Here is a 22,993-nt window from a genome sequence, read left to right on the forward strand (position 1 = left end):
CAAATCCTGCTCTCTTCTGGTTAAAACTAAAACTGCCAGGAGCCACTTCTCTAGCTTTCACTGTGCAGGAGAAAAAAACAAAACACAGATTGAAGCCCTGTTTAGTCATACTTTCTTCATTCTGGGGCACTATTAAAATTGTATTAAAATCTCTATATTATTCCTCAGTTTTACAATTTTACAGATACATTAGCAAAATATTTAAAAATTGTTGACATGACTGTAAGACTTGCAGTGCAGAACAATAATTTTAAAAACACCGCTACAAAACTATTATGCCATTATATAGATAAGTTATACAAAATAGTACACACACCCATCATCTTCTTGTTGTTTTCACACGTCCTGATGTCTGATGTTATCATGATGCACGAACAGACCTATGAGCAATACTGGTAATGCTGGAGCTAAATGTTTACTCAAGTTTATACCACAGCTTCTAAAGGTTTTGATGATCAGTCACCAAAACAACACTGATGACCACACAGGAAACATCACACAAGTTTAGTGTTTGTAATCTATATGGAGAACGATGCTTTATTCTACAATACGTTTGTACTAAAAATACTGGAGCGACGTTTCTGGACACCAGCTGTATTTGTTAATTTTACAAAGAGTCGGCCAGACGGTTTGAATAGAAAAGATAAAACATTTCAGTTTCAACTCTTCTGTAACAGAAGACTGGCAGTGACCCATTGTTTGTCAGTGGTGCTAGTTTCAGTAGAAACCTAAACTGGAAACCAGACTGAGGAAGTTGCCATGAGTGACGAAACTCTTCCCCCTGTGAAAACGCAACGTCCAGATGAACAGAATCTACTTCATCTGAAAAAAACAACAACTTTGGTTCACTCCCTGAACTGCAAGTCCAAGCAATATCAGATACTACACAACAATTTCTGATGAATTTGACATTACTGACATTTACAGCAACCTCTTTCATTTAGAATCACTCTAAAGACCCACATTTACGCCTCACCCTATTAAAGTGTAAATACTCCATAATTAAGTCTTGATGCATGCTCAATCATCCAGGTAAGTAAATCCATATTTTTTTTCTGACCAGTAAAGGTTTTATTTTAAGTAATAAAACCTTATTGATATTAATACATTTTATATATTGATACAAATGTAACAGTCTGGCATTAACTTACAACAGATCGACAGCATAAAATAAACAATTAATTAAAAGCTAAAAACTAGTGTTGAAATCAGTGAATTTGGATGCCGCTGTAACAGGTTTGGTGGGTGTAAGCTTAAAAAAACAGGTTAGAGATCAGCTGTTGGAAAGTAAGTGTAAGTACCTGGGCCAGCTTTTATGACCTTACAGGTGAACTATGTCAACTCACAGCACTCCCATATGAACTCATTGTGTTTTGAGGCTAAACCATGGGAGGGCACCGCAGTGTTTGTTTTTCTTATTATTGTGTGGAAGTTTTTCTAATGACAGTGGTGTAGCATATACCTCACATACACCTCCCGCCTTTTACTGGAAAAGGAGTTTTGTAAAGAAGAACATTTGAAAGTAAGGTTAAACTGTGATATGTATTATTGTATGGTCTACCTTACAGTATAATGTGCCTTGAGACGACTGTTGCTGTGATTTGTATAAATAAAATTGAATTCAAAAATTGAAAAACATTTTTACCTTTTATAGTTTCTAGCAGTTAGAAAAGTGCTTTAAACTAAAGTCATGAAGTCAGTAAAAAGAATAAAAGAAAAAAGAGAGGCACTTGTTAAACATTTCAGTAAAAAAAAAACAGTTTGTCTTTTATTTGATTTTGTGTGCATCTCATTACAAACACTAATGTTTACCACTGTTAAAATCATTCATTGCTTTTTTAATAGGGTCACAAAACCAGTCATCACCATGACTTTCTTCTTGTGATTTCTTTTTGGTATTTTTTTTCAATATCTAATTAACACATTTATTCATACTTGAACTGTGTCAGATCTGTAATGATATAGCTCGTGAGTTTGATTGTATGTGTTTTTGCATTCTTGTGAATATCTGAGTGATTGTTTCCACTCAGGGCTTTTATCTGGTTCCTGATGTTTGGGTTCTTTTTGATGTCCTTGTGTTTTGCCTGTGTGTGTTTTGTCTTTCTGATCTATCTCTTTTGTTTGACTTCCTGTCTTCCTCATTCACTTCTTGTAAAACCTCAGCTTTCCCTGAATTCCTCCTTTCCTGTAGCTACTGTGTATTCTTGGATTCTGTGATTTTTTTCACTGTGGACCTTCTGCTATCCATGACAGATGAAAATGCTCAGACATATAAAACCACCCATCCGCCCCATTGTGTGTTATTGTAATAAACAGATTTTCTGCTCAGTTTGTACACTTCCAATATGATAGTCACAGTGTGCTCTGCACAAGTGTTCATGCATTCATTTGATTTTCATATTCCAACTAGTTTCATAACTTTAAGTTTAACATTTTATTTGTCAGTCTTTAACACATTTGTGTAACACACAAAAGACTCCCAGTTCAACACCAGTAGAAGGCACACTCTTCTGTGAGGGTTGTATCTCTAATGGCATCCAGTATAAAAGTCTGTGTACGCCCCTTGCAAATAAAGGAGCGACGAGAGACGTTTATGGAGCATGAGCTTCCTCCAAGTTAACGCAGATGTTATCAGTAATACCTAAAGTATAGATAAGTAATTTCATAAATAATTTTTGATGGAGTGTGGACGTCATAAAACTCACTATATTAAAGACTTTTTCAAAACCAAGCATGCAGTCATTGTGCTTCAACATTCAAATACCACATAATGAATTCACTGAAGTACAAATACAGCGAGCCATTGATAACAAGAAAGATTTGACACTATTAGCAGATTCATTTACTCACTGTTTAGTGCTTAAACATGTTCATGTTTGACATTTTGTCTCATGTAATGAGGTGTTTGATTAAAGAGGGGCAAAACAGCAGGAAACCAATAATATTCATTTATACTGCTAAGCTAACTTAGTATGATTTTTTCTGGGAAATTCTTCATAGCAATGACTCTTGCTTTACTCTTCTGCTACAGATGTAAGTCAACATATTCATCATTGCTTTGCTTCAGGAGCACCTTAAAGCGATGCTCTCACCAGGCTCTTTGACAATTATAGAGCTTTCTGTAATACAAGACACAAAATATCTGATTAGAAACCCATCATAGACATCTGTAGTAACAATGTAGTACCATTTATTAACTGTTTTTACTACCAGCATACTTAGGGAAAATCAAAATAAATAAATGGACTTCCCTGAACTGGAATAAACACAGTGGCACCCTGTCTGCAGCAGCGACATCATAAATTTTGCATCTCTCAGTCTGTATATGCAATCAGATCGGCGGCCGCAAGCAGCGCTTCCTGCATATTTGAGGTGCACAGATGATGTTTACATTCTGTGAGATAAAATCACTGAATTTCATCATTTACTTGTTTAGATAATGAAACCTTTAGCTTGTAAAGCTAAAATGAAATGACTCAGATGTGTCAACCAATTTAAAGCAAAAACAAAAAAAGAAAAATGAGTACAATACAATTTTAAAAAGTGGCATCATCGTACATCCTCCAGCTTAATTTATGAGCAAAAACAAATCTAGATGTAAAAGAAACTTTTGCAACAACTGCAATCTTGTAGATCTATCCCTCCAATTGTTGACACACCTGTTCAGTTGGCGTGCCAAGGCAGAAGAAGGTGAAACTGATATTAATAAAAAAGTAACTGCCTTTTAATGCTCTCATTGTTTACTCTGAAGATTAATGGAACTAAGCCATATTTGTGGGACAATGAGAATAGCCACAGGCATCTTCCCTCATCTCTATCTTCTTGCTGTCATGAAACAACATGCGATCAACAACGTTTATTGCATATGTGTTTGTAAGAGATTGCAGACTGAAAAACTTGGGGAGAGCGGCCAATTTGCGGGGTGAAAAGTTTACTGTTTTGCTCAGATTTCAGAAACACAAATGGTTCGTTTCTCTGTTTACATACACTCAGCAAACAACTGAAATTTTCACATGCTGTTGTGCATTGCTGCGAGTAATCTGCCTGGTTGTCAGTTTATGATAATCCATAGGCAGAAGAATGCCTGTGTCCCTGTGATGCATTATGAGAATCCTAAATACCCAGTAATGATGCAATACCTGCTGTTGTAAACACACACTTGAAAGAAAAAATAAACTTGTTGGGGCAGCGGTGATAGACTCAAGTCTCAACTTGATGAGATCATTTGTGCAACAACAATGATTGCAAAACCTTGTGTGACAGTTTAAGTTTCCACTGTTTTTCCATGTGAAGAAATCTAGAAATCTCTGTGAGAGTGGAGGGAATACAGATATGTGACTACTGATCTTCCTTCTCAATACCTATTAAGCCATCAAACCCATACCTATCAAAAGAATTAATTATATAGAGACAAGTTTAGCCAACATCCTGCTTTCCACAGGTCATCCTAAGTATAGAGTTAAATAATTCAGAGAAGATAAATAATCGTAATTATGTTGTCACTGTGCATACAGACACTTTACACAAATAAACGCAGCTGAGCCTGACATTTACAAGTGAGCTCTAAACAACAGCTCAGATTGGTTCCTTCTTTGGCTATGTGTGGAGCCTGCCAGTGATGTCGCCGATCTATGAAAGGGCCCAGCCTGCTACCACATGAAAGGCTGTAGGTCATGAGAAGATGAGGAATTGTGCCGCTCCAGCTGGCACTGCACCTTGCCCCACCTCTCTGCCTGCATCTGAGCTACAACAACACTTTACAATGAAAACATTTTTTGTGGTTTTAGGGTGCGGGATGTTTTAGTGTCTTATAAGGACAAAGCATCTTTCAACACACTAAAAGTTCCATTAAAACACAAGAGAATGTAAAGTGCTGCTTGTGTGTGATAATGCACCAGTGTTTATGTGGCAATTTTATTTATACTTATAGTCAATGACCTGCAATTTGTGAGCTATGTCAGCTATGTGAGCCACTATTTTATGCATATGTGATATTGTCACACATATACACATACTAGTTTGAAATAGAGAGCACTGTACCTCACTGAAAATGGAAAGTAACCATCACAACACAACTTAACTAAAAGTTTTATTATATCATATATTTATATGGAAAATTAAGCAGCCTGGTATTTTAATGTTTTGTTTGGTTATAATGATAATACTGTGTTTAATGGAACTGTGATTTCTACTTGATTTCTACTTCTAACTGCTCTACTTCTCATTTTCTGTGTCTGTTAACGTAATAACCTCCTGCCTCATTTCCTCCTTTCACCATCTTTCATAAGTACCAGAGTGCTGCTTCCGGAGGAGTGTTGAAACAGTAATGAGGGAAAGCACAGAGAGTTTCCCCCACGAAAAGCATTTTTGGCATTTGTCCACTTGGAAAAAGAAATAAACTTTTTTCCCCTAAACATTAATGATAATGCTGATGAAACATAAATATCCCCTGGATACTTGTTTCTTCAATTACATGGTGAAGTGGGTACTCCACTGGTGAGGGCATCCTGGCTACTTCATTTACACTGCTGTAAAAAGTGAATTGGATGGGCCACCAACTGTACCTGTGCTGCTGGGCATGTCTTCAGAATCACTAGTGGATAATCCACCATGCATATAATCAGCTTTAAGGATACTAAGGTCTGAATCACTGTAATTGTTATTTTTATTTTGTAAGTTATAAATTAACCTGGCTGATGGGAGTATTTTGGGAGGGGGTTTGTTTGGTTGATTGGTTTTCCTTGAAGTCAGGCGCACAATTGCTTCATGCTGCATTATAAAGACTGGGAACATTCCTGCAGACATAACCGTGGGACTTTTTGATCTATTAGAAGCAAACTCAAGATGGCACGAACCACCAGGAAGTAAAAGGATTAACCTCTGATAGCAAGAGTTAGCAAAAAGGAGATGTCTGGATCAAGTCAAAGTCAAGTCAAAGTCAAAACGACTTTATTTATCCCCAAGGGGCAATTAAGATAGATGACACCTTGCCAACCATAAAATGCACAACATGAGGAAAGTGTGTGTGTGTGTGTGTGTGTGTGTGTGTGTGTGTGTGTGTGTAAACACACACACACACACACACCTGCTGCTCTCTGGCAGGTAGCTCCATGCCCTCCTGGGTTTTAAATGCACCTTAGAACACACATGCATCAACACTACAATGAGCGGGTGGAGGGAGGTTTGGAGTCTTCTCTCACCCCTGTTCTCTGCGACCTGCTGGAGCGGGGGGGCTAGGAGGAGGAGTTGGCCGTCCGACTGCGGTCTGGAGTGTGGGGCCTCCCTGCTGCTGCGGAGTCGGGGCGGTCTGCCTCCCCCCACCGCAGGGAAAAGGGTAACACCACCTGGGTCTGGGTGCAGTTCCCCCCCCCTCCAGGGGCAAGGGTACCTAGACCCGGGGCTTAGAGTACGCTTGGGGAGTGTGATCGTGTGTACAGCATCCAATCCATTATTATTATTATTATTATTACAGCGTCTCTTTATGTCTGTCTCCACGTTGGTTGAGTGTGGAGTAAGTGTATATGAGAGCATGAGGGTGGGAATGGATGTTTGTATATGTGTGTGCCTGTATGTCTGTGTCTATATGTCAGGTTGGGTGTCAGGCGCCACCTCTCTGGGGACATCTTAGGCCCTCCAAGGTATGGAGGCCTATCTCCACCCACCACCACTTCCCCTGCCAGTGGCGGACTCCCTCAGACGTCGGTGCGTTGGTGGTTCTTTGTGTCCGGGGGTGGGCGTCCAGGTACACACCGGCTCACTCCTTGGCGGCCGCTTATCGGGGCCTGGAGCCTGGGGCTTGCTCGGGCCACTTCGGAGGTGGGGTGCCCCCGGCCTCTCGGCCTGGGGCTCGGTCACTCAGGCACGGCTGGCTGCCGGCGGAGCTCACGGGCGCGTCACTGCAACTCCCCCTGGCTTCTGCTCCGCGGCTGCTGAGTGAGCCCTCATCTGGGACTCTCCTCAGCTCTTTCTGGGACAGTGGCGCGGCTGCCCCTCTGTTGGTCTTCCTTGGTCTCTTGTGTTCTGGGGGCCTCTGGATGTCTGGAGTTTTGATCTCCTCCATACCTGCTTCATGCCCTGGAGGACGGGGCTCTGGCCCCCCCCACACCCTCTAGCAGATCATTACATGAAGAAACCTTTTAAAAAACAAAAAACAAGCGCGTCCATGCTCACAGGTGTACACACGGGTGATCACACCCACAAACTACACCCTTTTTGGCTCCTACCTCAAAGCACACTGTGTTCTGTTGATCTTATGTGCTGCACAATAATGTTTAATATTTAGTATTTACTGTCATATTCCCATATATCATTGTGATGTTGTTTATTCTACTCTTCATGCTGTTTTCATGCTAATGTTTTTTCATCCCAGTGCTACAAACATTACTGGTTGAAGTATTGTTGGTAGCAACAGATTTTAAACACAAAAACACATCTATATAAAACATCACTGAAAAACCTGCATATTATTTTATCTACCTGTAGAAATAAGTGTTTTTGTAAATTTGTATCTTATCACATTTATTAATATGCCAATATTACTCTTCTTCGTAGTTGCACTGACTATGCTACAGTCAGTAATCATAGTACCAGAGTATTATCAGACCAGCTGAGGTGCACTGACTGTGCTGCCTATGCTACACTGTATTAATGAGGACATTATTAATGAACATGTAATAATGCTCCATTCTGAACAATATTGAGAGTTTTGCAGAACAACTCTGAATTCCACAGCTTAGTGGGAAATAAATGAGGCTTCAGTTCATGAAAACAGGAATCTGGGAGTGAAGCAGCGGGCAGATGCAGTAGACAATGGCCTCTCATTATAAGTCTAATAACTATGTTCGCTTTTTGAGCACAAAACAATTACACCTCGGGACGTGTGGATGCATTAGTCGTAATTAAGTCTTCAGACATGTCAAAATATTAATTTGTTCTGACAATATAATTAAGCTTGTGCCTTTTTGAAAATTAGTCTGGAACATGGAAGGCGGAGTTTAAGATAAATCATATATGTTCAAAAAAAGATTTGTATTGGGCTCCAGCGTGTCCTCATGTCCACAATCCAAGTCTCTATTCTTGGTTACTTGCTTATCCATTAATGAGCAAACTCAGGTTATTAAAGCTTTTGATTCCAGCTCTTGTGTAGATTTTCTTTGATGTAAAGTAAACTCAAGATCTGTCCTTGAGCTTCAGCAAAACATCTTAAGGAAGCTGCATTAGAGCTGTGAATAACTGGAATTGTAGTACTTCACATGTTAGTGATCCAATATATCTATATCTCACACACACACACACACACACACACACACACACACACACACACACACACACACACACACACACACACACACACACACACACACACACACACACACAGGCTTAACAGGCTTCATTCTGCCTGTTAAAGTTGAGGTTTCTTCCTGTTGAAAGGGAGTTTTTCCTTCCCACTGTCGCCAAAGTGCTTTGCTCACAAGAGAGGTCATCTGAGTGTTGGTTGCCTTTACCTTACAATATAAAACGCCTTGAGGCAACTATTGTAATTTGACGTTAATAATAAAATAAAATTGATTTGAATTGAAATATTGGAGCTGCATGCTAACTATACTAAGCTAACATGGCTCAGTTTTTCTCAGTTATGCTCAAGCAAAAACTCCAAAAATGAAATCAGCCTGAAGACTGGAGACTTTGAGGAAGCTGAAGAAATCTTGCCTTTAAAATTTTACCTCTAAGAGATGCTGTTCAGACAAACATGTTTTGGCTTGTCTCTGAGCACACATGATCTTATCTATGTAAAACTGTGAGAGGTCACAATTCAACAGTGTGTAATGTCATGTCTGGTTAAATAATACCTACAAACTTTGTTGAAAGCTTTAATATTTTTCTCACAGGTCTCATATTTTCTTCTAGTCTTTACCATAACAAACACACTACAGTGAGTTACAGCTGATGTAACAGGAAACAATGTCATAGCTTAACAATAGACTTCCCTGAAGTCGTATCAGGTCAAGTTGCCGTGCTAAGTTTCCAGATGACTGCTTGTAGGTTATTTATTGCACCTATTTAAAATTTGCTACCTTTTCCCCAGATAACCCCACAATACATCTACCAACCTGATAACCCTTTGACTGATAATAAATTTATGCTCCTTTCCACAGCTTGACTTGTTTCATGTATAAGGGAGAAAAAAGGACAACCCTCTCTGGTGGATCTTTTAACAAGTAACTGATCCTGCTACCACAGAGTGACCAAAAAACAGCTGAGTTTAAGTTGAGGACGCTTGTATATTTCTTCAGAAGTACACCAGTCGCTTAAAGTGTTACATCAGTTACTCTGAAATACATATGATGACACATTTCATGGTAGACGTCTTATCGTGGAAACTTGAGCAATACTCAGGCTTTGCTTGGAGCGTTCATAAAAGGTCTGTCAGACCTATTAGATCTCAAGCTTTTGAACTTGCTATGCATGTTTGTTTAAAAATACTGGTAAGCTTATCTTATGTTTGCTTGTCTTGTCAAATCTTCTTTGTCATGTGACTTCAGGAAAAACAAGGCCTTATCACACTTCAGATAGCTTTCACAGACAGGTATAGGAATGTCAGAATGTTTGGACGTTTTTTCAGGTACTTGCCGTAAGAAAACTGATTTAGAGACGTGAGACTATGCAAAATCTGAAAGACCTCATGGGAGTTTTTTAAACCAGATAATACATGTTTTACCTGTGACACTAATCAATGTTTAAACTAATGATCTTGTCTTACACATGGTTACCTCTGCACCGGAGAGCTCTACTTCTCAAAGTATTTATGAAAGTATTAAAGAATACAGCAGGCTGTATGAACATGTGCTGTATACAAAAGTCCAAAAATCTGTCAGTGCTGTTTGTGTTGGTTGAACTCTGCTGTTATTATTGCTACTTATTGTATTGCAGATTGTTTGCTCAGAGAAGCTTGATACAGGAAACCAATTTCACGCCCACATGCTGGTGAACAAACACACTGGGAACATTAACGATTTAGCTTAAAAGTGTAGCAATATCAGCCGAACAAATAAAACCACGTTACAAAGTAGTGTATCAGCTCACTGGCCTCTGCCCCACTCTGTTAAGGACGTTTGTGCTGGGATAATTAGTTACAAACCCCACAAAAGTTGGTTGACACAACTTGTTTCACTAAATACCCAAAAGTACTTTCAGTTAAATGGAAAATTAAACAGCCAGAGCTTTTTATGTTATAATGGTAAGATATTTTTATAACCACATTTAATGTAAGTGTGGTTTTTCCATGCACAACAGGTCTATTGTCATCTCCTTCCTCTCTGCTTCTTGTTTTCTCTGTCAATGTTCCTGCTGAGCTCCTCCGTCATTTCCTCGTTTCAGAGCTTTTTGGCAGTACAACGGTTCCACCTTCGGATGAATGTTAGAGTAGGACTCAGAGTTTTCCTCAGGGAAAACTTTTGGTTTGCTTAGAAAAAGATAAACTTTTTTTTTCTTTGACAAAAAGAGTGACAAGTTGGTGTCTTTTACTGTGGCCTTACAGCAAGAATTTCCTGGATTTGAGTAAGCCAGCCATCTGGGCTTTTCTGTGTAAAGACTGCACGTCTTCCCTCTGCCTATAGGTGTTTTCCCAGAGTTCAAAGATATGCATCAGGTTCGGTTAACTGGTGATTCTAAAATGACCACAGGTGTGAATGGTTGTTTGTTTCTATGTGCTGGTGCTGTGACAGACAGCAGTGTAGGGAAGAAAGCGGCAGGGAAAAAAAAAAAATTTTAATATAATTTTGTTTTGAAATAAATATGATGTCCAAATGAAGTTTGTTGTTTAGAAAAATACCCAACTTGACTTTCATTTCCATCACAGGAAACAGATTTTCAACTTGAAAATTTCAGCTACTGGATACATTTCAGAGTCAAAATTTAAGCTTTTTCTCCCTTCAAAGGGACGGAGATGGTCATTGCTTCTGTTTGTTTCTTTGTCTGTCTGTTTGTTTGCTTGTTAGCAGTCTTATGTCCACAGTTTTCAATATATCGTTTTCACATTTTGTGTGATTATAGATTAAATAGCACCTGATTTAATTGTGATGAAAATCAGGTCAAGGTCACACCAAGATATACAAACTTGTCCTGAATATTTTATTGATAATGCCATCATTATGGACAATATTGCTGACGGACTTTAACAATTATTTTGTATTGACAGGAATCCTAACTCAATGTTTCTAACAGCAGTGGAGGGAAAATAAATAACTGACATCGTAAAAAAGTGTAAATACAAAACATCCGCTGATTGTAATGACATTCATGTGAAAATTGTCAGCAAGGTCAGAAGGGATCTGAGACTGACTAACAAACATCTGCATCTTATCATTTCAGATCAGAAAAGTTCCAAACAAAATGAAACTACCCTGAGGTGTGTACCGTCTCTACACAATGCTCCCCCGGTGCTGGATCGATAGCTGCCCACTGCTTCACTGCTGAGTGAATGGGTTAAATGCAGAGGACTAAGCAATTTCCTACGGGATTAATAAAGTATACATCATCATTATTATTATTATTATGATAAAAGAATAAACTGAGTACTTCTCGACAACATCCTAAAACTGTTTTCTTAAAGGGATGGAGGATTCAACTTGAGAGGGGAATTAAATTTAAAACATTCCTGTGTTTGTACAACATGAAAACGTTTTTGCGTCTCTGTATGTGGAGTGAAGCTGTGAAACAGACTGAGCGAGGAACTTAAGCAATGTCCCAACATGTCTGTTTAAAAAGCAGGAAAGAAAATGTGTTTTTTGCAAAGTAAAGGTGAGGATGTGGGGCGTTGACCAGGTGCTCTCACTCACTATCTACACACCATGTGCATATACATGTATTTGTATTTATGATAAGATGCAGGAAGAAAAAAATGATGATTATTAGTACAAATAGTAGGACGGGGTGGATTAAAGCAAGCTTATGCTTCTATGCTTTTGATTACTCCGTTTTAGAGATGTTATTTATTATGATTTTTCTGCTGTTTACTTTATTTTTTTTAATGATTATGCTTTCTTTCTTTCTTTCTTTCTTTCTTTCTTTCTTTCTGTGTTGTTGTATTATTTTAACTTGTCCAAATAAAGCAACAAAATACAAATACAAAGACAAATTTTGATTTTAACGCATAACTCCAGATGAATGCATCTGGAGTTATTTAGGGTCAACATTTGTCCCAAGGACGTGTCAACATGCAGTTGCAGAAGCTGGGGGATTAAATCGACCCACTTTCTGAACAGTAGACGGTGAGTTGTCTGAATGTTCATCCACCATGAGCAGCAAGATTTTGGGGTGCCACAGAATTGAGTAACCAGCGAGGACCAAAAAGTCCATCCAGGACATGTGACTGAAACAAAGCAGTACTGCATTACTTGCAGTGCTACACTCACACACCCAGCATTGTTTAAAAAATGTATTTAAAGTTAGGTTTTTTGTTTTTGTTGTTGTTGTGTTTTTACATTTTTTAATTAATTTCAGACTTTTAAAGTTGACTTCTACTTGGTCAAACATGTATATTATGATTCTAAGATCATTTAGAAAGGAAAGAGTAGTTTATGTGAAAAGAAACTTTGTCTTTGTCAATGCCACTGCTGAAAATGGCTACCACCTGGAGTTCAGTGCTTTATCAAAACGTGATCAGAAAAGTGTTTGTATACCAATGGTACATCTGTGAGTGATTTCCCTTTTATCTGCAGCTCTTTGTGTTTCCAGTATTTATAAATGCAACATAACACTATAGCAAGGAAGGGAAGTGAAATAAAAACCACCTTGTTTAGTAAGCTGTCAGCTTTTACTTTGCATTGTGGACATTTAACTCTTTTAAGTGCATTTTTTTATTCGTCAGCCAGATGATCATTTAATCAAGCCTCAAGGGTTAAAAAAATTGTAAAAAAAAAACTAAACAAAACAAAACAAACCCTTTTTGAGTACAAAAACATGAACTTAAGTACATGTCTAAATACCACTGCCTCCTAATCTACACATTATTATTAAGGGAGAAGTGCATGCTCAGTGGGCATTTGCAGGAAAGACAGCATAAACTGTAAAGAGAAAGGCTTGTTCAAAGTACTATGTGCAAAAGTATGTGAGAAGTACAAAAAACATAACCAGCGTGATCTTATCTGAACAGACAGATTGCAAGCAAGATAATTTTGAATGCATCTTTGTAACACCCACACAAATCTGCACAGAATATCACTGGCTTGTGTACGCCTGGTGCTGTTCCCAAGTCCAGATAAATGGAAGGGTTACAGACCAGCATCTGTTAAAAACAGTGCCAAATTAAACATGCAAAGCCACCAACTGTAGTGGTTCAGGGAGCAGCAGGAAGAAGCTTTTATCTTTAAAACAGAGACCAGAGATGTTATTGATAATGGTAATGTTTTTGTTGCTGGGGCAACAATTGACGGTTCATGCTAGATCACGTGTCCATATCTACGTTCTTTTGAAATTTAAGGAATAAACAAGAAAGTGACATTATTTTATCTAGAAATGTGTGCAACATGAACAGGAACTAGTAAATACAGTCTAAGAGTCAGCAAAAAATCATCCCAAATATCAGTCATCACACAGAATCCTTTTAGAACTTTTAATCATGTTACAAAACAATAATGAGCAGATGTCGTTCAAATAAAGCGAACTGTAAAGAAACTTTAACTTTCTTTGTACTTAACAGATCAGAGCAAGGTTTATCTACACCTAAACTGGAGTATAAATTCACAGATTTAAAAACACAGTATATACAAAACTTTACAGGTGATTGTTTAACATTTTTGGTAGTAAGTGTTTCTTCTGATTCAACGTTGAAAGTAGAGCTTAAATTAGAATTGTTTTATTGTTAAGCTCGTGTTTTTTTCATCGTAAAAAATCGATGGCAAATTATTGACTTGTTGGTGAATGATTAATCTTGGTACTGTACCAGAGACTTCCTGATAAGACTTTTTGTAGAAGCTCTTATCTGAAGAATAGAATGAAACCAAACTTTTACCACCAGAGTTTGCATGGATTGATTTCACAGTGAACTTGACAAAAGTTGCATAAACAGAGTCACGGCTCAAACAAAAATAATATAGTGCATTTGGCTTTTAGAGACCACATACCATGTATTTCACAAGTGACAGGTGCTAATCATGTGACATGAAATTACCAGTGGTGAGAAAAAGGATATGAACTTTCCTACATCAAACTGTTCCCAGTGAGTTAAGAGGAGTATGACTTAAACTTAAAGAGATACGACAATTGGAAAAAACACACAAATAAGCAAACTCCTGAACAAAAACACTTAAAAAATAGCAACAAATCCTAGAGGGAAAAAAACAACTGTTCCTTGTGAAATAATAACAGTTGATAGTTTGTCAGAACAACATTCCAGGCAGTGAAATGTCGCTCTGACAAACATCCAGTGTTTTCAGCAATTCAGTGCCAAGCAGTCCTACATATCTCATCTCATTGTCTATGTGACATTAACATATTTTATAAAACAATATATTTATATAGCTTACACTTGGAAAACTTTGGAACTGTACGAGCAAACTGGTGATTTTTTATTTTTGATGGGATTTGCTAACAGTAAGAGTAATTGTTGCTAACTTTTGGCACATTTACACTTCTCAGACAAATTACTGAGTTACATGGATCATTGGAAAAGATCAGGTCAGCTAACCTCAGTTAGAGCCACTTAACACACACAGACACACACACGTATATATATATATATACTGTTCATACAGGAAGATATAAAAACTTGCCGCTATCCCAAAACATGATTTATTATTCCCCTTACAACCCTGACAGAACATAAGAAGAGGAAGTGAGAAGAAATGCTGCTCCTGATTGGCTGCCAAAGGCTACAGTTTCTACATAGACTTGATAAAGTTGTATTGTTTATGTATAAACATTTCCTCAACCAAACAACTCTTATGAAACATCTTGGTGATGTTCCACTTTGAGCCTTGTTTTAAAGTCCCTTGGCCTGTAACATCCCCCTCTCTTATAGTTGATCTTGGCTTGATTCAGCAAGGATGTTGGTTTAAGCTCAAGACCTGCTTGTTTAAATACAGAGCTTATGTGAATAAAGATCTTACAGCTTGTCTGCTAAATCAGAGGAATATAGGCTATTCCTGGTTACACAAAAGGAAAGTACAGAGACAGACTGCAATTAGCAAACAAGGGAGTCTTGGCAGTAGATTATTACAGTATATTCATCTGGTACAAGGTGCCTCCTGCAGAGAGAGAGAGAGAGAGAGAGAGTGAGTGTTTAGACTTTTGATACTTTATGTTCTTATCCTTATCTATAAATTGATATATGCCTGCCTGTAAACACAGAAGCGAAGTCCAAGTAGAGATTTTGAGTTTTTCTTACCTCAGGGCTGGGCTTGATTGATTGGTTCATCTTCGTGAGAGTTATAACCTGCCAAAAGATTTAACATTAAAATCTGAATGAAATCTTACGGTTTGATAATTAAAGCTGTAATAACACAAAGTGTTATTAGTTAAACACAGACAGTCAGACTGATGTGATTTACGTACCTTCCTCAACATCTGTAGGAGCCGCATCACGATGATCTAGAAAAAATGATAACACTGTATAAGATTTGACTGTGTTTTACAATGAATGATTTGACAGCTAATGATAGATATAAAACCATAACCATGTTAAACAAGATCATGCCATGCAAGCATAGAGGGAAACCCAGCAGTAACTATCTGACACAGAAGTAATGTGACCAAAGCAAATAAATAAATAATTCTCAAAGGAAGGGAATGGATGCTCAGTGTAATAATGTGGTTGGGACAAGTGAGAGGAAACTGATGGCTATTCAGTCCAGTAACAATATAGATCCTTGTTTAATGACCAGCACATGATTCAAGTGGATTTGTGAACCTTAATCCAAAAGTTTTTGTTAAATGTTTTGTTTGAACCTTCTGTGGAGAATGTAGCCATTTTTATCTCAAAAATATTCCTTCAAATATTTCAAATATTTACAGCTGAAATAATAATGTGCAATAATAATGTCTAATAATAATATCCAAACTATCAAAATGACCAAAAGATTTAGAAAACTTAGTTCTATAGACAAATACACTTAAAAAAAAAAAAAACCCAGCAAACAGCGCTTTTTAATATTTCAGCAGTTCTCAGATTCAGGTAGATTAAAAAGCCGATAGAAGGATAAATAGAACCTCTCCAAATCTCTACAGACACAGCAAGTGTTCATCCTTTATAGCAAGTTAGAAAGGAGAAACAAAAGAGCAGTAATAATATGTCCAAAAATGGGCGTACCCATAAGGGGTGCTGTAGAGTTCCTCCGAGCCTCTGTCAAAAAAATGTCACAGCAGTGAGTTCTCCCTGCAGATATCTTTCGCTGTATTTCATCATCTATCTGATGTTTAATAATGGAAAGTATTTTAGACTGCTGTTTGAACTTGTTCAGTTTTTAAAAGGCGCATTTAAACCAGCACAACAATGATGGGAGTGTATTTTTCCATCCTGAATTACATGGCCTCGAGCATTACAGGTTTTTCTGCTTCACGTTAGCATCATGCTGCACGTTTTTTCCTTTCAGCTTGTATTGTTTACAGGAAGCAGGTGATGAACTCTCACATGGCATGGAAGAATGCTGGAGCTCAAATATCGTATTAAAAACTTTAATCAGTTTCTGAATCTAGTCAAACTAATGGCACCACTGCTGTAATTGTACATTGATAATACAGTCACTGCTCACCAGTAGGGCTGCATGATTATGATCTTTTCTTTTGTTCAATACTAAGAATATTTACAGTTATTCACAGCTATTCATAACTCTGAGTTCCACATGCAGAAATTTGAATAATTATGTAGCCTTATTAAAAATATTCAAATATGAACGACTTTAGATATTTAAATGTATTTCTCTATGTCTCATTTGTCTTTACTCACAAATATTTTATTATTTAATCACATACAGTTCATCAAGTCATTTTAATAAAAAAAAAAAAACAATTACTCACTTTGAGATCGCCTTTTGTACAACAACAGCAACAGCAACCCTATGATCAGCGAGCCGATAACCACCAAAGGAGCAACTACTTTGGAGGTTGATGAAGTGAGCTCTTCTTTAAAAGTACAGAGAGTACACGTTAGATTCATTCATTCTTACATTCACTTACAACAGACACAGGAGTCAGTACAAATTGAACATCTGCTTCATGTTAAAACACTAAACTTGCAGAAGCAGAGAGTAAACAAGAACAACATAGAGGGTAATATTTGCATTATTGCTACCGTGTGACAGATGACAGAACTACAGATAATGATCTGAGTGGCTGGATAGTTGCCAAGAAAACCTGATAATAAGTTTGCATTTTCAAATTTCATCTTTAAGTTACATTTTCCATGACAAACGAAGCATCACCCAGACTGTTTTAAGTTTAGAATTTTTTGGTAAGGAACATATTGCAAACTGTTTATTACTGAAGAGTGTAAAAAAACTACAGCACAGACAGTCTTTCATTTTTGTTATATATAAAATAAAAAACATAAAATATCTATGAAATCATCTAAATGTGAATCAGAACTCTATTTTTGCTAATTACTCTGTGGAGCTCCTATTTTATTATGGTTTGACATTTACAGGATTTCTTTGTTTTTAAAAATATGTAAATATTACCTACACACTTTAGTGCTTAGAGGTTTCTAATTCAGCCCCCATTAAATCTCCCATATGCACAAACAATAAAGTGTTTAATGGTTACATAAATTGCATATACACTTTTGGGGGTGGAGTGGGGGGGGTGGGGCTGGTTCAGATTTAAATTCTCTCTGATTCCACTTTGGCTGAAATTACTAAACAGTATTGTGAGCAGTAAGATGGTGCCAGCAGGCATAACAACTATCATGTGTGGTGCATAATAGCGTGTCATAAACTATACCTGGAGATTCTCTGGGTGATGGTTTGTTGGTTTCAAATGTTTTCTCATTCTCTTTGCCTCCACTGGCATTGAACACAGCGCAGGTATACTTTGAGAAAGTGGATCCTCTCAACAAAGACAGTCTGCTTGTGAGTTGAAACAAACCATCGTCTGACTGTTTTGCCTCCATTTCAGAGCTTCCTGTCCAGTCATCTTTCTCTTCAACAAACCAGCGAATTGTTCCCTGTGGGTAGCCTCCACGAGACTCACAGACCAGGGTACTGTCTGTATTTGGGACAATTTTCTCAGGGATGGAGTATACAGTCGAGATACTGTATTTGGCTGCAGAGACGAAATGGAAAGCACAATCACTGAGCTGAACATTGCACCTTGATGTCAAATAAAATTACCTCAATTAAATATCTTAAAATGTGATAATCATAGTAGTTCACATGCATTAAGAAGTTACAAGTCAAACAGTACAAGCTGCTTAAGTAAATGGCTGCAAGTACTTGTACAACTAGTATTTCTAGATGTTACTGCTGTCACAATGAAACTGAAAGTAAGCAGACAAGCCTAGAGTTGCTCAAGGGGAATACCAATCTGATTGGCCTGGAAAGTCCCCAAATCTCTAGACAATCTTCATTGCTTACAAGGTGTTTAAAAAATGTAAAAACATCCTTGATTTAAAAATATAAAAATGTTTCAGTGTTACCTTGGACTTTAAGCGTAGTGACTATGCTGTCATCACCACTGTCTGTGATCACCATGCACTTGTAATCTCCATCGTCTGCCACTGCAGTGTTGGTGATGAGCAGAGATACATTCATGTTCTTCCCGTTCCATGATGGTTCAGCAAACCTGTAGCCTCGCTTTGGCTCGTCCAATTTCCCTCTCTTAAAACCCAACACGAGATCACCTTCGTCTTCTGGAGAGGTCAGTTTTTTCCAAGCGACCATACGAATATTTGGATCATTTACATCTGATGATGTTTTGACAACACACTCCAGCAGTGACTGTTGGCCATAGTGTCCCACATTCTCAGCTTTGCATTCCACTTTCACAAATCCTGTAGAAAAAGAAAGTAAAAATAGATTTGAGGTCACATGACTACCAAACACCACTCCATGCTTAAAGTTCTCTATGAACAAACTTACCACTCTTAACTGCACAGATGCAGAGGACAGGGAAAATGAACACAAGGATTCCACTGGAGGCCATGTTTCTTTACCTGAAAAGACAGTTAAAATTGACAGTTATTACGTGGCGATCAGTGTATACCTGTTTTATGTCACAGGGATCTGCTTCTATGAATCAAACGGTGAGATGCAAAACACATTTAAGTGTAACAAAGTCCTGAGAAGATGCAGCACATCAGGTTGGGGTGGTGTGTGTGTGTGTTCATTATCCCACTCAGCAAAAGTATTTCTGGGGGAAATTCCTGCACAAAAACAGGAGTATGCAATTTTTACAAGCGAAAAAAAAATTAATGTTAATGTTTCTCTCCTGCCTATGTAATATTATTATTCATTTAGAGAATGATGACTGAACTTAACGGTAGAGAAATGCATAGCACTGAACAAGGGAAAAGCAGTCTGTAGGGCCCAGAGTCTGCTTGTTTGAAGGCATTCATTTTCACTGGTATGTTACTAAATAAGTTTTGTTAGTGGGCAAAAGACAGAAGGACTGGTCTTTAAAACTATATAAAGTTTTTGTGCCCACTCAGTATGATTGCTCATGCTTGGTTTCTTTCTTTATGCCACATGTATCACATGTGTTTTCACTTTTGTTCAAGGGAGCCACACTCTACGCTGGCTGTGAGAATGAAAAAGAAAAGGTCACCAGAGGTTATGCAAACGCAGCGACAGGAGGTGGACGTGTCCACAGTTTTATCATGACTGGGAAGATGGGCCTAGCTTAGTGTTTACATTGGCGTAATGGAGTTAAATTCATTTTATTACCAAGCTGTTACTCATCAATCCAAAAAATCTGACACTTTGTAGAAAGGAGTTTCTGCAAAATGAGCTCATTTGTCAGGTTTTCTTTTATATTAAACACTCCTAGCTCATTAAAACTTTAAGCTACCCAGATTAAAACAAAAAAAAATTATGTACATGTTACATATACATTTATGTGTTTTTGAAAAGAAAGCTAGATTGGTATGTCATCTTAATTTAAAAACAGAAAACTAAACTTTCCTTCCAGCATAGGATATTAGCACACGTTTATTTATTTATTTTTATATATAAATGGCTTCATGGGAACCAGGATTTACTGAAAAATAGGCTCAGTGCTGTAGAATGACCACTCGATAGCTTTCTTGTGATGCTGCTTTATTGAGCGTATATCCAGCATGGGTTATTACAGCACAACAACGGGTGTAGAACTGCCACGGACAGCCCTGCCGCAAAGCCTGTCAGGGTGGCGTAAAGCCGCAATGCCCACCCGCTCAACACAGGCAACACAGTATATGACAAGTGCCACATGTTTTTGTAACTAAACATTGCAATTTTATAGACAAAAACAACTTGTTGTTTTTCTACAGACTTTCAGTGTTGTGCACCATGCTCCTGATATTTATATTGCATGACTTATACCAGGCAAATTTCTAGTATCAAAAACTTCTCTTATATTGACCCTTTAAAAAAAATTAAAAAAAATAGGATACTGATGATCTTAGATTTAACATCCATTTCTGACACTGGATGAGAGATGGGCAGACCCTGGACAGGTCACCAATCTATTGCAGGGCTAATCAAACATACATGACTTTGGATTGTTGGAGGAAGCTGGAGTACCCGGAGAGAACCGGCACAAGCATAGAAAACATGCAAATCTACAGAGAAAGGATCCAGTCAGCTGATGGATTCAAACTTGTAACCCTTGTGCCAACTATTGTGCCATTTCATCTTCCTCTTTCAAATATGGAATTAAATGGTTTGCAAATTTAATTCTGATATAATGTCCATTCATTTATTTTCTGCGGCCCGTTCGGTGGGTTGCATTTTTTAATGGGTCTATAAATGAGGAGTCATACTGAAAGAGAAAGTGTCCAGTTAGTTTTTCTTTTTATTTCAGCTGAAACTGTGCCACATATTATGACCACTGCAACTAAAAGAGCAAAAGAATATAAATCAATGTGTCATTTTCTGTGGTTTTCTTCCCTCCAAAGTGTTATAGCGTCATGGATCACAAGTTACAGAGGAGTCAGCTCAGCTGCCGTCTCTGCTCCTTGGTTTGCTTGTCTTTTTGTTTATGTTCTGTTTTTTTCTGTATGCATGATTAATCTACTTCATATACACGTCACAAAATTCAAGTGCAATGCATTACAATTTTGTACAGAAATGCTTTTTTAATTCTGAAAGCAGTTATGGCTGTGCAGCAGAGTAAGAATTTCTTGAGTGCAGCTGGGAGACATCTGCAGGCTCCAGACGAGCATTAATTAACTTCTCCACATCCTGTTCATGCAACTGAGACAACAGGTCAAAATGAAGTTTGCAAAATGTCACGAAGCCCGAGGTCACAGAATGCAGGATACAGAAATATTGATATGATCCTGATATGTGTGCGCTTATTTTCTTTCCCTTCCTTCGGACGATACTGCCCTGAGAGTCTGGCCCGTTTGTACGATATCTGTATTGACACTGCTGTGTCAGTCTATTATTCAGGCCCCTCACGTTGCCAGTTGTTTCTGTTCTTTTTGGCTTGTTTTGCCTCTTGTAGCTAGATAAGTTACAGAACAGACCAAGAGAAATTGTGGGGGGTGAGAGCAGGGAGATGACATGAAGAAAGGCAACAGGCAACAACAAATGATCAAGACAAAGTTTTTGGATTTCATTCAACTATTTTTTCCATGGACCTGTGACCGAGACAACACGTCCAAACACTAATGTTAGCCCAATGTTTGTGTCAACTGTCAACCCACAACCTCGTTCTGCAGCTGGCGGGCAGCTTCTCTCTCACAGACATATATGTACTTAGACTTATATTTAGCGCACAGGTATAGTCTAACTCTCACTCCAGGTCAGCACATTATGACTCTGTCTCACTGTGTGTATTTACTGCCGTCACAGTTTCATGATTCATGCTCACAGCACAAAAAGAAGCATTTCTCTTACATGAATAATGAGAGGCGCGTTTAGTGGTTTATAGGCGCTGATTAAACGGGACTGCAGCTTCTGGCTCAAAACCGCACTGCAGTTTTTTGAACACACACACACACACACACACACACACACACACACACACACACACACACACACACACACACAGTCAGAAACAGACCACACTGTTCTCTGGCTGTTCACAGGCTGTACACTAACTAAGCTTGATCCACAACAAAAACTCCTAATGCACAGACAGAAGCACTATCGTGGGACAGACGCCAGTTTGTTTGCATAGAGAATTTGAATGTAACCTGAGAACAGCGACAACAAACCAGCGAATAATCCTTCCAAACTGGAACTTTGAACTTGAACTTTGAACACGTTACCTGTACATATTCTCTCTCTCTCTCTCACACACACACACACACACACACACACACACACACACACACACACACACACTTATGTGTCCACATTCACAGGACAGGGTCACGGACATAAGTCACGGTCAACAAACTGTTGCTGGTGTCGCTGTTCTCAGAAAGAACAGGTCACGCGAACACACCACACACCATATACGAAACCAACAAAACAGCTTTATAATTTATATGTATATTATATTACAATTATAAGGAGATTTTCAAGCAAGAGTTTATCACAAGACCTCCGAGTCAGCGTCAGAGACAAGCAGCCTACAGTCCTCAGCTCTTGAATGGCTTTTGAACGCGGATAACTCGGTCGGCCGCGTTTCTCCACGTCGACTGAGCGTAATACACAAACCCGTAGGTTTCGGTTGCCTGCATCTGTTATACACCGAGGAGACATATAAGTCGTAAAGGCCGCACTAATATAAATGACCGCAAATGGTCGATCAAGTTCAACTTACATTACACGCTCCTCTTCACCGGAGATGTGATGCCTGGACTGGGTTGTACAGTCTTAACTGACCCGGAGCTTTTTAACTTTCACTTTCA

General features: G+C 38.2%; 1 protein-coding gene across 3 annotated transcripts; it reads right to left on the reverse strand.

Moving 5' to 3' along the window:
* Window positions 1-13,598: 13,598 nt before the first annotated feature.
* LOC146572820 (butyrophilin subfamily 1 member A1) lies at window positions 13,599-22,993 on the reverse strand. Of its 3 annotated transcripts, none has more exons than XM_085277235.1 (9): window positions 22,906-22,993; window positions 19,071-19,144; window positions 18,629-18,982; window positions 17,935-18,255; window positions 17,014-17,118; window positions 16,307-16,339; window positions 15,553-15,588; window positions 15,386-15,433; window positions 13,599-15,245 (listed from the first exon to the last, which is right to left on the reverse strand). In XM_085277235.1, exons 2-8 carry the CDS (start codon window positions 19,132-19,134, stop codon window positions 15,387-15,389), a joined length of 960 nt encoding a protein of 319 aa, XP_085133361.1. In that variant the 5' UTR covers window positions 19,135-19,144; window positions 22,906-22,993; the 3' UTR covers window positions 13,599-15,245; window position 15,386. The 3 variants fall into 3 exon arrangements, with proteins under 3 accessions (XP_085133361.1, XP_085133360.1, XP_085133362.1); XM_085277234.1 differs by having other exon boundaries at window positions 16,307-16,402; XM_085277236.1 differs by lacking the exon at window positions 16,307-16,339.

Source organism: Mchenga conophoros, linkage group LG6, assembly GCF_057382185.1.
Source record: "Mchenga conophoros isolate Kocher_MC1m ecotype Shallow Benthic linkage group LG6, M_conophoros_male_GT1.1, whole genome shotgun sequence".
Classification (NCBI taxonomy): Eukaryota; Metazoa; Chordata; class Actinopteri; order Cichliformes; family Cichlidae; genus Mchenga; species Mchenga conophoros.